General features: G+C 50.1%; 1 protein-coding gene across 4 annotated transcripts in view; it reads left to right on the top strand.

The window, feature by feature from the left end:
- Positions 1–15,162, top strand: part of LDLR (low density lipoprotein receptor) — a 36,013-nt gene that overhangs the window by 14,752 nt on the left and 6,099 nt on the right. For 2 of the 4 annotated variants that reach the window (XM_060145126.1, XM_060145123.1), the window contains exons 5-15: positions 2,062–2,184; positions 4,157–4,279; positions 5,734–5,853; positions 6,330–6,455; positions 7,984–8,155; positions 8,242–8,469; positions 11,644–11,762; positions 12,071–12,210; positions 13,618–13,759; positions 13,870–14,022; positions 14,867–14,986. In XM_060145126.1, the coding sequence (XP_060001109.1) occupies positions 2,062–2,184; positions 4,157–4,279; positions 5,734–5,853; positions 6,330–6,455; positions 7,984–8,155; positions 8,242–8,469; positions 11,644–11,762; positions 12,071–12,210; positions 13,618–13,759; positions 13,870–14,022; positions 14,867–14,986 (1,566 nt within the window). Of the gene's footprint in view, positions 1–2,061; positions 2,185–4,156; positions 4,280–5,733; positions 5,854–6,329; positions 6,456–7,983; positions 8,156–8,241; positions 8,470–11,643; positions 11,763–12,070; positions 12,211–13,617; positions 13,760–13,869; positions 14,059–14,866; positions 14,987–15,162 lie in introns of all 4 variants that reach the window. The other 2 variants (XM_060145124.1, XM_060145122.1) reach the window with 1 other exon arrangement.

Raw genomic sequence — 15,162 nt, 5'->3', positions numbered from 1 at the left:
GATGGGGCAATAGCATCGACCTTTGCGGGCCTCGGTTAGAATCCAGTGCCATCCAATCGAACTTGCTGTGATGCTGCCCAGTGCACGAGCGCTGGCCAGTGTAGCTGGTGCCACTGAAAGATGGAATTCTTAGGTTGCTTTCATTTTAACTCACTGAAACTTAAATAGCCACAGGTGGTTAGTGGCGACTGTGATGAAGACGTGGCCCTGAGTCAGTGCACCCTGAATCAGGGCCGTTCTTGCACGGCTAGTGATGTAGGTCGTTTTCGTCTTTCTGTTTCTTTGGCATCTTTGCCCACGTGCACAGTGTTCAGAGTTGCAATCGCTGTATAGGTGTAATTAGACATTTTATTTTTTAATTATTATTTTTTTCCTTTTTGGCCGCCCCACATAGCATGCGGGATCTTAGTCCCCAACCAGGGATCGAACCTGTGCCCCCTGCATTTGAAGCGTGGAGTCTCAACCACTGGACTGCCAGGGAAGTCCCGTAATTAGACTTTTTAAAAACTTCTTACACCTTTTAAAAACGATTGAAGGGACTTCCAGCCTGCGGAGTCCAGTGCACCCGGCCGGGTTCAGTCCCTGGACAGGGAACTAGATCCCGCATGCCGCAACTAAAGACCCCACATGTCGCAATGAAGATCCCGCATGATCCCACCTGCGGCAGTGAAGATCCCACATGCCACAACTAAGACCTGGCGCAGCCAAAAAATAAATAAGGCAAAACAAAACAGTTGAAGACTTTGTATGTGATCGATCGGTTCTAAAACTGAACACCCTGGCAGTCCAGTGGTTAGGACTCCGCTCTTTCACTGCCAAGGGCCGGGGTTCAGTCCCTGGTTGGGGAACTAAGATCCCACAAGCCCCACGGCGAGGCCAAAAATAAAAAATAAATAAGTAAATAAACAAATAAAACTGAACACAAACTCATTTAATCCCCATGACCTGTGAGAGCACGCTTCCCTCATTCTTTACAGATGAGGAGACTGAGGCACAGAAAGGCAGAGTAACCCTCTGAGGACACACACCTGTGAACCCGAACCCATCCCTGATCACCCCACCATGTGAACTCTCATCGGAGAGCATGTTTTGCGAGAGTTATGTTCAGTTGTATTTTTTTCCTTAATGCAAAGATAGACACAGGGGTTAAAAATAGGATCATTCTAAATACACAAAGCAAAACAAAAAGTAGGATCATTCTCCTCTTTTACCTAGGTCACAGCAGAGCAAGTACACTTGAAAATAACAAGCTCCAGACATTTGCATATTTTTATTTTATTTTATTTATTTTATATATATTTTTTTGCGGTACACGGGCCACTCACTGTTGTGGCCTCTCCCGTTGCGGAGCACAGGCTCCGGACGCGCAGGCTCAGCGGCCATGGCTCATGGGCCCAGCCGCTCCGCGGCATGTGGGATCTTCCCGGACCGGGGCATGAACCTGTGTCCCCTGCATTGGCAGGCGGACTCTCAACCACTGCGCCACCAGGGAAGCCCGTTTGCATACTTTTAAAAAGGTGGGTGGGGAGGATCATTCTGCCCATAGATTTATCATCTTTTTTCACTGACCTCCTGAAATCGAATTTTCAAATTGTAAACATTTTGATAGTGAAATGTAACCCATGGGAAAGTGCAGAAAACTTAAGCTTAGAGCTTAATGAATTAGGGTAAAGCAAAAACCTGTTGGAGGTCAAGGTCTGGACCGTGGTTAGAATGACCCTATTCTAGTCATCACGTGTGTCCGCCAAGATTTCATTGTAATGGCCTTTTTAGGTAGTGTCAACTGAAACATGTTTTACGTTTGCAGTGTGAGTCATTTGAGGGGCTGTGTGATACTCAGTGGTATTGATATGATTTATCATAGCTTACCTGGCCGTGCCTCTGTCTGGGTTGGGACCACATCACTGCTTTTCTGCAGAGAATGGCCTGTTGGCTCTGCCAGCTTTTTAATGAATTTCCTGCATACGAGGACAGACTGGAGAAAAGTCTAAGAAAACGGTTGTGTTAGGGTGCTTTCCTGCCCACTTTCTTATTTTCCACACCTGGCTCTGTCTTTCCCAGCTGTGGCCACCTGCCGGCCTGACGAGTTCCAGTGCTCAGATGGGACCTGCATCCACGGCAGCCGGCAGTGCGACAGGGAGTATGACTGTAAGGACCTGAGCGACGAGCTGGGCTGCATCAATGGTGAGCTCTGTCCCGCCAGGGTCCAGGGCCATGGGGAGATGTAGGGGGATGAGCATGGTGCATCCCAGACAAGGGAGAAGCCTCCTGTGTGTCCTTGGGCAAGTTACTTGACCTCTCTGAGCCTCACGTCCACTTATCTGCCAAATGGGCAAAATGTAAGCACCTACTTCAGGACTGTGAGATTTAATGCGGTCGGAGTGTACAGAGCTCATGTCCCTGAGCTCAGTTACATGCACAGTACGATTCCATGTAAAGCACTTTGCTGAATTTACAACATAGCAGTTCCGCTCCTGGGAAACTTGCACTGGGAGAAAAGCTCTAGAACAGGCAGAGCAGCACTGTCCTAACAGCAAAACACTGGAAGCAACCCAAATGTTCATCAGCAGTAGAATTAATTAAAAAAAAATACGTATTTATTTATCTATCTATTTATTTGTTTATTTATTTACTTATGGCTGTGTTGGATCTTCGTTGCTGTGCGTGGGCTTTCTCTAGTTGCAGCCAGTGGGGGCTACTCTTTGTTGTGGTGCGCAGGCTTCTCATTACGGAGGCCTCTCTTGTTGCGGAGCACGGGCTCTAGGTGCACTGGCTTCTGTAGTTATGGCACAGGGGCTCAGTAGTTGCGGCTCGCGGACTCTAGACACAGGCTCAGTAGCTGTGGCTCGCAGGCTTAGTGCTCCGCAGCATGTGGGATCTTCCCAGACCAGGGATTGAACCCGTGTTCCCTGCATTGGCAGGTGGATTCTTAACCACTGTGCCACCAGGGAAGTCCCAAAGTATTTTTTTAATTGTGGTAAAATACCTATAACATAAAATTTACCGTCTTAACCTTTTTTTTTTATCTTAGCCATTTTTAAGGGTCAATTCAGTAGTGCTAAGTAACCGTCACCACCATCCATTGCCAGAACTCTTTTCATCTTCCCAAATTGAAACTCTGTCCTCGTGAAACACTCACTCCCCCTCCCCCTCCCCCAGCCTCTGGCACCCACCATTCTACTTTCTGTCTCTATGAATTTGACTCCTCTAGGGACCTCATGTAAGTGGAATCACACAGTATTTGTCTTTGTGTGACTGGCTTATTTCACTGAGCATGATGTCTTCAACGTACATCCATGTGGTAGCAGGTGTTAGAATTTCCTCCCTTTTTAAGACTGAATAACATTCTATTGTATGGATGGACCACATTTTGTTTATCCAGTCATCTGTGGATGGATACTTGGGTTGCTTCCACCCCTTGGCTGTTGTGAATAGTGCTGCTGTGAACAGGGGTATATGGAAATAATTTTAAACGGCACATAGTGGAATACCATACAGCTGAGAAAATGAGGCTACGCCCTTGTCTGCAGCCCAGGCAAACCTCATAACCTTGGGGTTGGGAGCAAGAAGGAAGTTGTAGGAATTTACTGGGTATAGTTATTATATCATACTCAAAAACAAGCAGAGTTCAACAATATATTGTTCATTCATACATGTTTGATAGAATGATTAATGAAAAAATAAGGAAATGGTAAACCCATAATTCAAGACTATCATTACCTCTGGGGGTAGCAGAGAGTAGGGGGATGGGATGGCAAAGACCACTATAATAGTCTCTGTCAGGGCCCAATGGTACAGGCCAGATAGTAAGTATTTTCAGCTTTGTGGGCCATAGTCTCAATTACAACTACTGGACTCTGCTATTATAGCGTGAAATCCACCGCTGATGATATGTAAATGAATGGGCAGGGCTGTGTGCCAATAAAACTTTATTTAAACCAACAGGCAGTGGGCCAGAGTTTCCCAGCCCCTGCTCTTGGTGACATTCTAATTCTTAAGCTGAGTGGAGGCTTCACAGACGTTCAATAATTATTCTGTTTTATTACCAAATACGTTTGCATCTATTCTTGCATGAATAAGCTATCATATTAATAAAAAGCACTAAGTGGGCTCCTGCTGCTCAGAAGCACCTGATCCTCCTCTGTGGCTCTCATAGTGACTCTGTGTGAGGGACCCAACAAGTTCAAGTGCCAAAGCGGCGAGTGCATCTCCCTGGACAAAGTGTGCAACTCAGTCAGGGACTGCCGAGACTGGTCGGACGAACCCCTCAAGGAGTGCGGTGAGCCCCAGGGTGCGGGCAGCTGGCAGAGCAGGGGTGGGACCCAGACGTGGGTGCTGCGGTGCTGCGAGGGGCTGGCCCACCCAGGCCCACAAGTGCTGTGGGGTGAGACAGATGGTGGGGGGGGGTGCTGGGGATAAGTGGATTGGCTTTCTAAGCCTTAGTTTTCCCAGCTGTAAAATGGGACAGTAACTGCTCCCACATCCTAGGGCTGCTGGGGATCAAATGATGCAATGCGTGTAGTTTTAGCAGTGCTATGACCCATATTTTGGACTTTACAGGCCATAAGGTCTGTGTCACAGCTCTTCAACTTGGCCATTGTAGCAGAAGAGCAGCCATACAGATGCATACACGTGCATATGAATGCTTGGGGCCGTGCTCCAAGGAATCTTTTATTATGGATACAGAAACTTGAATTTCATAGAACTTTTTCATGAAATACCATTTTGCTTTCGATTCTTATTTTTCAACTGTTTTTAAATGTAAAAACCCTTCTTAGCTGTGTACGAGCAGGTGGAGGGCTGGCTTTGGCCCATGCCTGGTACAGAGGGTAAGAGCATAGATTCTGGAGCCGAGTGCCCTGGGTTCGAGTCCAGTGCTGTGATCTTGGGCAGGTCATTTAATCGGGCCATGCCTCAGTTTCCCCAGCTGTAGTTCCCTTGCCTTTAGGGTTGTAGGGAGGATTAAATGGGTTAATATATGTAACTGTAGGAAGTTGTATGTGGCTTTTATTTTTTATTTTTTTTGCGATACACGGGCTTCTCACTGCTGTGGCCTCTCCTGTTGCGGAGCACAGGCTCCGGACGCGCATGCTCAGCGGCCATGGCTCACGGGCCTAGCCGCCCCATGGCATGTGGGATCCTCTCAGACCGGGGCATGAACCTGGGTCCCCTGCATCGGCAGGCGGACTTTCAACCACTGCGCCACCAGGGAAGCCCCAGCTTTTATTTTTTATAATTAAAAAAATTGTAATTATGGTTAAAAAAACATAAAAATTTACCATCGTAACCATTTTTAGTGAAGTTCAGTAGTGTTTTAAGTACATTCACGTTGTCGTGCAACCATCACCACCATCCATCTCCAGAACTGTTTCATCTTGCAGAACTGAGACTCTGTCCCCGTTAAACACTAAGTCCCCCTCCCCCTCCCCCAGCCTCTGCACCCACCATCCTCCCTTCTGTCCCTATGAATTTTACTCCAATAGGGGCCTCGAGGTGGAATAGTGCAGTATTTGTCCTTCTATACCTGGCTTATTTCACTCAGTATAACATCCTCGTGGTTCATCCATGGCGTCCCATGTGACAGTGGCTGAGTCCTCTTAGGAGTCATGGTACTTCTGCAGCTGCACAGTCATTGTGGTGATTATAATGATGACGGCGAAATAGCACAGGGTGGCGGGAGAGTGGTGGCTGGAGGCAAGAGTGTGACCGGTCCCCATCCCCCACCTGGCACAGGGACCAACGAGTGTCTGGACAACAAGGGCGGCTGCTCCCACATCTGCAACGACCTCAAGATCGGCTACGAGTGCCTGTGTCCTGAGGGCTTCCAGCTGGTGGACAAGCACAGATGTGAAGGTGATTCCCGAGCCCTGGCCCTTTCCCTGGACATGGGGAAGGTCAAGCCCTCAGCCTCAGTTTTCCCATCCATTAAGTGGGCGTGGGCACCGTCCCCTCTGTACAGGGCTGGTAGGAGGCCAGGTGCACGGGCCAACTGTCGCCGGCTTGGCTCTCAGGGAGGACTTGCTTCTGGCCTTTGGGGATTAATAATTAAGAAAGAAATCTCAGCTGACTCAGCTTGGCCCTGCTGGCTGTGCCCTGAGGTGAATGGTGAGGTCGGGGTCACTGTTAGAGGTGACACTTGGCTGTTTCCAAGATTTTGTTGGTCAGAGTCCCCGGCCCTGGAGGTCTTCCCCAGAGGGGATGAGCTATCCCCCATTTGATGAGCTGTTCCCCATTTGCCACTGGGATGCACGGCCTTTGGTCAGAGCCCATGGCTCCATCTGCACCCCGTGGGGAAGATGCCCCAAATCTCTCTGTGTCCCATCCCGCAGACATCGACGAGTGTCAGGACCCAGACGCCTGCAGCCAGCTCTGCGTGAACCTCGAGGGCAGCTACAAGTGCCAGTGTGAGGAGGGCTTCCAGCTGGAGCCCCTCACCAAGGCCTGCAAGGCCGTGGGTGAGTGCAGGGAGGCGGCGGGACAGGGAACGAACGTGGTGGGGAATTTTATCATCTGAACTTTGCACCGACTGCAGTGACCCGGGGGTAGACCATCTGCTCCGGAGGCCTCTGGTAGGTGAACACCACAGCCTAGTTAGGAATCGGGCTAGGGAGCTGCCCACACCTGTCCAGCTTCTCTGAAGATGCAGATCAATCCCGTGGGGGATGGTTTGTAGCCCCCAGTCCCATGAGGGGCTTCAGGGCACAAGAAGTGGAAAGCCATGGCCTGAACAGCCTGCACCCCCTCCAGCTAAAGGAACTTATATCAAAAACAGTAAATCCATTGAAAAGAGACCAAAATATAATTGTTCATAATGAAACAAAATAGTACAAATCACTGAGTTTCTTCTACCTGACGTTTAGGTTAGAACTGCAACCATGCACTAATTCTTAGAATCACCTAGATCAAGGGATCCCATGGTTTTGGAGGCATAGCTGTCCTGGTGAAGTTGACAGGTCACCCAAACATCCTTTGTCTTCTGTCATGTTCTGCTCTTGCAGTGTGATTCCAAATGAGGGCCAGTTTTGCAGAAATATTTTAGAGCTGTTTCCCCTAGGACCTCTCAGTCATCATCCCTTTGACAGCTCCCTGGCTTCCCTCTGTTACATCCCCATGTGTGAAGCCCTCCAGGATTTGAGATTTCATTTTCATCCCATTCTGTAGGGTCAGGTCCCTACAGATGCCATCCCAGCTGGAATGGTGTCATGGGAAGGGATATTCTGACAGGGGTCAGTTGTAGAAGGCTCGGTGTGTTGGTGGATATTGATGTCATGGTTATAGCACAGCCCCCAGAGTCAAAGTGACCCAGGTTCGAATCCCAGCTCTACCACCCACTAGCTGTGTGACCTTGGGCAAGTCACTTCTCTCTGAGCCTTAATTCCCTTATCTGTACAGGGAGCTGACAACAGCCGCTGCCTGTTAGGAGGGTGAGGGTCAATGAGAGAAAAACGTAGGAAAAGCACTAAGCAGAATTCCCTGACATTAGGAATCACTTTGTTTACATTTGCCGTTATCATTTCTTCATCTTTACGTTCTTCAATGTAAAATGCTGGGGCCCAGATGTTTTCAAATGTAGGTTTTACTATTATTCAGCTATGGTGAGGCCAACAGACCAAACCGGGGTTGTGGGAGAGCCTTTATTGTGGTTTCTGTGGGAAGGAACAGGCGAGTTTGAATAATTTCCGTGGTCTCTGGGGAATAGACGCTGGCCCTTGTTGTCTGGCACCTGTCCCTGGGGTGACTAGGGAAGGTGGATAGTGGGCAAGAGTGTGAGACCCCAGTAAAGGATGTGGCGGGGTGTGGGCTGGTTAGTTTGCATTTGAAGTGAGTCATTTACCATGTCCTCCCCGATCCACATCAGAACCACTTTGTTAATACCCCAGGCAGGCATCCTGGTGTCTCCCCTGATTCAGTCAGACCCTGCAGGGTGACAGTGGAGGCCAGGGTCCCTTTCACTCTCCTGAACTCCCCTTCCTGGCTCCCCAGGCACCATCGCCTACCTCTTCTTCACCAACCGCCACGAAGTGAGGAAGATGACTCTGGACCGCAGCGAGTACGCCAGCCTCATTCCCAACCTGAAGAACGTGGTCGCCCTGGACACGGAGGTGGCCAGCAACAGAATCTACTGGTCCGACCTGTCCCAGAGGAAGATCTACAGGTGAGCCTGGGCCCCGCCCCGTGCAGCCCCAGTCCCTGAGTGGACTGAGGGTCCCTGGAGCTGACACTCTCCTCCTCTCCCCTCAGCGCCCAGATCAACAGAGCCTCCAGCTTCTCTTCCTACGACACTGTCATCAGCGAGGATCTCCAGGCCCCCGATGGGCTGGCAGTGGATTGGATCCACAGCAACATATACTGGACTGACTCCATCCTGGGCACCGTCTCAGTGGCTGACACCAAGGGTGTGAAGAGGAAGACGCTCTTCCAAGAGAAAGGCTCCAAGCCACGGGCCATTGTGGTGGATCCCATCCACGGGTGGGTATTCCCAGGGCTGGGGGCACAAAGAACACGGGTGGGGTTCATGAACCGATTAGGGCTCCAGGTGGGGGGAGGTTTGTGCTGAGGTAGACCAGACTGAGTTGGATGCGGGCTGTCCCGAACCCCGGGATGCTCTCGATGTCAGAAAAGAACAAGAACCAGGGCTTCCCCAGTGGCGCAGTGGTTGGGAGTCCGCCTGCCGATGCAGGGGACACAGGTTCGTGCCCCGGTCCGGGAGGATCCCACATGCCACGGAGCGGCTGGGCCCGTGAGCCATGGCCGCTGAGCCTGCGCGTCCAGAGCCTGTGCTCTGCAACGGTAGAGGCCACAACAGTGAGAGGCCCGCGTACCGCAAAAAAAAAAAAAAAAAAAAAAAAGAACAAGGCCCAGAATGTGGGCCTCCCCACCCATCCTATGGGGGCCCTGGGGGTCGATGCCCCACCATGTCTTCTGTGTCACCTGAGGTGGAATCAGACCCTGAAAAGCCCTGCCCTATGGAATAGAATCCAAAATCAGAGATAAAATACTGATTTAAATTGATATTAGAGGGACTTCCAGGCGGTCCAGTGGTTGGGATTCCATGCTTCCACTGCAGGGGCCGTGGGTTCAATCCCTGGTAGGGGAACTAAGATCCCAGTGCCAGGAGGTGCGGCAAAAAAAAAAATTTATATTAGAAATGAACACTTGTTAGAAGTTAGAAATTTAAATTCCAGTGTATTATACGGCAGAGTATCCTACACTGAGACGGGATTGCAGAGATGTTTAAAAACGCTCTGGGACAATGTTAGCCGACTGACAGATCACCGCCCGTGGATCACCCTCCTCGGGGTCCGCAGGTCCCGTGGCTGACTCAGCAGCTCCAGTGTCCCCAGGGACCCGTGTCCCCTGGCGGAAAGCCTCTGTCCTCTGTCACACGTACCCTGCACCTGCAGCACACACCAGCTGCCCCGGTACATCATGTGTGGCATTTCACAACCCCAGGATGGGCAGGATGTTCTGGCTGCAATAACTGGAGAAAAGGGAGCATTGGGCCTCAGGGAGAAAATGTTGGCAAAGGCGCACTTGGCTGTCCTTGCATGGTGTCTGTGGCTCAGAACGGACGGACCCCCCTTGGGGTGAAGGTGGGCATGTCAGGTCCTCATCAATCAAGACTAATGCTCTCATTTGGTGGAGGGTCACCCGGTCCGCCCTACTGCCAGCAGAGAGAGACACCCTCCCCGACACACTCCACTTATCATTATTTATTTTAAAATATTTATTTATTTGGCTGCGCCAGGTCTTAGTTGCAGCACGCGGACTTCTTAGTTGCAGCATGCATGTGGGATCTAAGTTCCCCGACCAGGGACTGAACCCGGGTCCCCTGCATTGGGAGTGGGGAGTTTTACCCATCGGACCACCAGGGAAGTCCCACACGCTCCACTTAGATGCGTGTTGTGTGCTCTGCTATTGATTGATTGATTGCCTCGCTGCATGGCTTGTAGGATCGTAGTTCCCTCAACCAGGGGTCAAACCCGTGCCTGGAAGCTCAGAGTCTTAACCACTGGACCGCCAGGGAGTCCCCAAGTGCTCTGCTTTTGTGTTTCTTCTCCCCACCCCCAATAGCATGGAATTCTTTGCCCGACCTGGCTCTTTCATTTGGCCTATGGGTTTCCTTCCCTGCCAACCCGATGGGCCATGATTTATTTAAACTGCTCTCCAGCCCCTGGAAATTTAGGTTTTTACCCCCTGCCTCACACAAAGTAGCCATGAATACCTTTGAATGCCTTTGAAGGTGAGTCGCTGCAGTTTATCTGCAGGATAACATTCTAGAATTTGGATTACAAATAGGTCTGAGGGTACTTACATGGACATAGCCTCAAATTGTCTTTCCAAGCAAACATTGTGATACTGACCCTCCCGCCAGAGGCACACCCTAGGACCTGTTTCCCCACACTCTCACCAAAGGGTTTTCCATCTTTGTAATCATGATGGGGAGGGTGTATTCCAGGGTAGTTTTAATTTGTATTAGGTCACTTGTGAGTTAGCCTGAGCATCTCTTCAGATGTTTAAAAGCCTTTGGAGCGACTTCCCTGGAGGTCCAGTGGTTAAGACTCCGAGCTGCCACTGCAGGGGGCACAGGTTCAATCCCTGGTCGGGGATCCTGCGTGCTGCAGGATATGGCAAAAATAAATAAAATAAGATAAATTAAGATTTAAAAAAGAAAGAAAGAAAGAAAATAAAAGCCCTTGGAGATCCACTTGTAAGTATGGATCCAAAAGAATTGAAAGTAGGGACAGAAACAGATGTTTGTACACCCGTGTTCTTAGCAGCATGATTCACAGTAGCCAAGTGTCCATCTGCAGAGGATTAGATAAACAAAGTGTGGCATATGCATACAGCGAAACTTCATTCAGCCTTAAAAAGGAAATCTGACACCTGCTACAACATGGATGAACCTTAAGGACATTATGCTTAGTGAAATAAGCCAGTCACAAAAGGATAAATACTGTATGATTCCAGTTATGCGAAGTCCCTAGAGGAGTCAGATCCGTAGAGACGGAAAGTAGGAGAGTGGGTGTCAGGGGCTGGGGGAGGGGGATGGGGAGTCAGTGTTTAATGGGGACAGAGTTTCAGTTTGGGGAGAAAAGAAAGTTCTAGAGATGGATGGTGGTGATGGCTGCACAGCAGTGTGAATGTACTTAATGCCATTGAATTGTATACTTAAAAATGGTTAAATGCTAAATTTTATGTTATGTGTGTTTTACCACAATTTAAAAAAATCTCTCTTTGTGTGTGTGTGTATATATACATGTATGTATATGTAGGGGTGTGTGTGTGTGTGTGTATATATATATATATATTTGTATTTAAAAAGCCAAAAAATTACCCCCCCCCAAATTTATAAAAAACCCTTAGAAAGCAGTGTTCAGGGTGCAGATTCCAGGGCCTCAGTCCCAACATTGGAATGAAAACCTCCCTTTGTTCTCAAACGTCCTACAAATCCTGCCAGGTCTCACCAGGTGTGGGCCTTGAGGGCAGCAAGGTCAGGGAAGCAGAAAGAACCCATCCAGGGTCTCCCCAGAACCAACTGGGAGTCCTGGCTTGGCTGCTTCAGGGGCAAGCAGCTCTTCTGGGTAGGCAGAGCCTCCCTCCCTGATTTCCTCCTGTCTGTCCTTCCCGCTGTCCCACCAGCTTCATGTATTGGACAGACTGGGGAACCCCCGCTAAGATCAAGAAGGGGGGCCTGAATGGCGTGGACGTTTACTCGCTGGTGACGGAGGACATCCAGTGGCCCAATGGCATCACCCTGGGTATGTTGGGAGCACAGTGGTCCTGTGGGGTCAGGCACAGTCTGGAAGAGAGGAAATGGCCACGGGCCTCCCTGAGATTTTATAACCTGAAACTCAGCTCCCATTCCCCCACATACCTGCATGCGGTTCAGGCTCACACATGGGGGTGGGGATGGGGGCAGGGTCTGAACTGCTTTCCTGGGCGCATCTCTGCTGGGTCCTTGGGGGTCTCCCTCCTGTGGGGAGCAGCGTGCCCAAGCCCCAAGCACCGCCCCCTGCATCACGTGTGACCACTCCTTGTCCCCCCCCACCCCCATCTTGGATTCTAGATCTTTCCAGCGGCCGCCTGTACTGGGTCGACTCCAAGCTGCACTCCATCTCCAGCATTGATGTCACCGGGGGCAACCGGAAGACCATCCTGGAGGACAAGAAGAAGCTGGCGCACCCCTTCTCCTTGGCCATCTTTGAGGTGGGTGCTGGGGGCAAGCGGTCGCTGCTTCCGTGCTTGCGGGAATTCATGGTCAAGTGCTGCTGACTGAGCATCACTTACATACAAGGCGCGAGCGCTCCTGCTAACAGGTCCACACACATCGTGTAGTCATTCAAGCCCAGACTAGGTCAGAAAACTGCTGGTGACCATGAAGAGGTCTTAGACCAGGAATTAGGGATTTCCCTGGCAGTCCAGTGGTTAGGAATTAGCACTTCCACTGCAGGGGACCCAGCTTCCATCCCTTGACGGGGAACTAAGATCCCTGCAAGCCGTGAGTCAAGGCCAAAACAAAAGGATGCTGCTCAACACCCTGCAAGAGTGCCCATCAGGAAGGCTTATGTGGCCCTAAATAGCATCCCAGTGGGGAAACTCTGCTCTAAAGAATGTTGCTGTACAGTTGACCCTTGAACAACGTGGGGTTTGGGGCACTGACCCTTCACACAGTCGAAAATCTGAGTATAGTTTAGAGTCGGTCCTCCGTATCCAGGGTTTGTTGGTATCTGTAGTTCCACATCCGTGGATTCAACCAGCTGGGAATCGTGTATTTACTACTGAAAAAAATCCACGCAGTTCAAATGCATGTTGTTCAAGGGTCAACTGTATTCGTAAACCCACGTTCAAGCAGCACGATCCACAAAAGCCAAGAGTTGGAAGCAACCCAAGTGTCCATCAGTGGATGACTGGATAAACACAATGCGGTCCATCCATCCAATGACATATTATTCAGCCTTAAGAAGGAAGGAGATTTTGACACCTGCTATAACATGGATGAACCTTGGGGACATTATGCTCAGTGAAATAAGCCAGGCACAAAAAGACAAATACTGTGTGATTCCACTCATTTGAGTCCCTAGAGGAGTCAGATTCATAGAGACAGAAAGTAGAATGGTGGGCGCCAGGGGCTGGGGGAGGGGTATGGGGAGTGAGTGTTTCATGGGGACAGAGTTTTAATTTGGGAAGATGAAAAAGTTTTAGAGATGGATGGTGGACACAACAATGTGAATATACTTAATGCCAAAGAACTGGACACTTAAAAATGGTTAAGATGGTAAATTTTACATAATGTGTATTTTACACAATTATTATTATTTTTATTTTTATTTTTATTTTTTTGCCACGCTGCTTGGCATGTGAGATCTTAGTTCCCTGATCAGGGATCGAACCCACGTCCCCTGCACTGGAAGCGTGCAGTCTTAACCACTGGACTGCCAGGGAAGTCCCCACAATTAAAAATTTTTTTAAGAAAAAGAAAAAAGAAATGATGCTACCACCCAGCACTGCTTGTTCCCCAGAGAACCCCAGTAACTTCAAGGGGTGTGGAGACAGTGGTCTGTGTCCCAGCCCCATGGTTGATGGGATCTGTCATCTTCCTTAACTCCCATGTAGGATAAAGTATTTTGGACGGATATTGTCAATGAAGCCATTTTCAGTGCCAACCGCCTCACGGGCTCGGACATTAATTTGATGGCAGAAAACCTGCTTTCTCCAGAGGACATCGTCCTTTTCCACAACCTCACGCAGCCCAGAGGTAAAGATGGGATGGCCACCCCCACCTCCACGTCCCTGCCGGCGCTCTGGAATTTTCTAGAAATTTTCTGACCTCGTTCTCACCCTGCCTCCCTGCCTTTTCCGCCACAGGGGTGAACTGGTGTGAGAGGACTGCCCTCCGCAACGGTGGCTGCCAGTACCTGTGTCTGCCAGCCCCGCAGATCAACCCCCGCTCGCCCAGGTTCACCTGTGCCTGCCCCGACGGCACGCGGCTGGCCAAGGACATGAGAAGCTGCCTTGCAGGTGGGGGCACCAGTCTGCCTCCTGCCACCCTTGCAGGTCAGCCCAGCAGCCGGACCTTCCTGACCCTCACTTTACTCATCCATCAAATGGGAGAGTGAGGCCCCAGGAGGCCCTTGTAAGGCCTTTCTCAAATGCTGGGCGCATGAGCACTGTGCCTGGCAGGGAGATGGACTCAGTTCACCTGTAAGGTCTAGTTCTCTCTTTCCCAGACCTCTTGGGTGGGGGAGGGACTGGTTTTATTTTATTTATTTATTATAAATTTACTTATTTTGTTTATTTTTGGTTGCGTTGGGTCTCTGCTGTTGCACGCGGGCTTTCTCTAGTTGCGGCGAGCAGGGGCTACTCTTTATTGCGGTGCGCGGGCTTCTCATTGCAGTGGCTTCTCTTGTTGCGGAGCATGGGCTCCAGGCGCGCGGGCTTCAGCATTTGTGGCGCACGGGCTTAGTTGCTCTGCGGCATGTGGGATCTTCCCATACCAGGGCTCTAACCCGTGTCCCCTGCGTTGGCAGGTGGACTCTTAATGACTGCCTGCGCCACCAGGGAAGCCCGGGACTGATTTTAGTTGCAGACACTGAGGGAGAAGGTGGCCCCCTTTTGATTCTCCTCATCCTCAGAGAAAGTCTCCATTTGGGGCCAGTGTGTCTGTAACACTTAGGAATCTTCCTTTTGAAAAACAACGTGTAATATAATAACATAGATATTGGTGGGTTTGTATTTTCAGTGCGTTTATCTTCAGTTATTTCTTTGTGGCCCATGGCACTTGCTTCCTATCCGTTGTCAGCAGCAGCGCAGCTATCAGTGGGGCTCAAGCTGCAGGGCACTCAGGAACTGTTTATTCTTTCAGAGACTGAACCTGCAGTGACCACCTGGAGGCCCTCCACAGTCAACTCGACAACCGTGGGTCCGAAGCGCACAGCCAGTCCTGAGCTCACCACGGCAGAGTCAGTGACGATGTCCCAACAAGGTAAAGGCTGGGGTCACCCTGGCCCCGGTTCATTGATATGAGCATGTTGGTGAAGAGACAGAGTGGATTTAGTCTTGGCTCCTTTTCTCACTGTCTCTGGCATGGTGGAAGCCTCAGTTTCCCTACCTATAAAATGGAGCTAATAACAGTGCCCACCCACCTTCCTGGAATAGTGG

Source organism: Lagenorhynchus albirostris, chromosome 3 (genome assembly GCF_949774975.1).
Source record: "Lagenorhynchus albirostris chromosome 3, mLagAlb1.1, whole genome shotgun sequence".
NCBI lineage: Eukaryota > Metazoa > Chordata > Mammalia > Artiodactyla > Delphinidae > Lagenorhynchus > Lagenorhynchus albirostris.
This window is presented reverse-complemented; position numbering and strand designations above follow the sequence as displayed.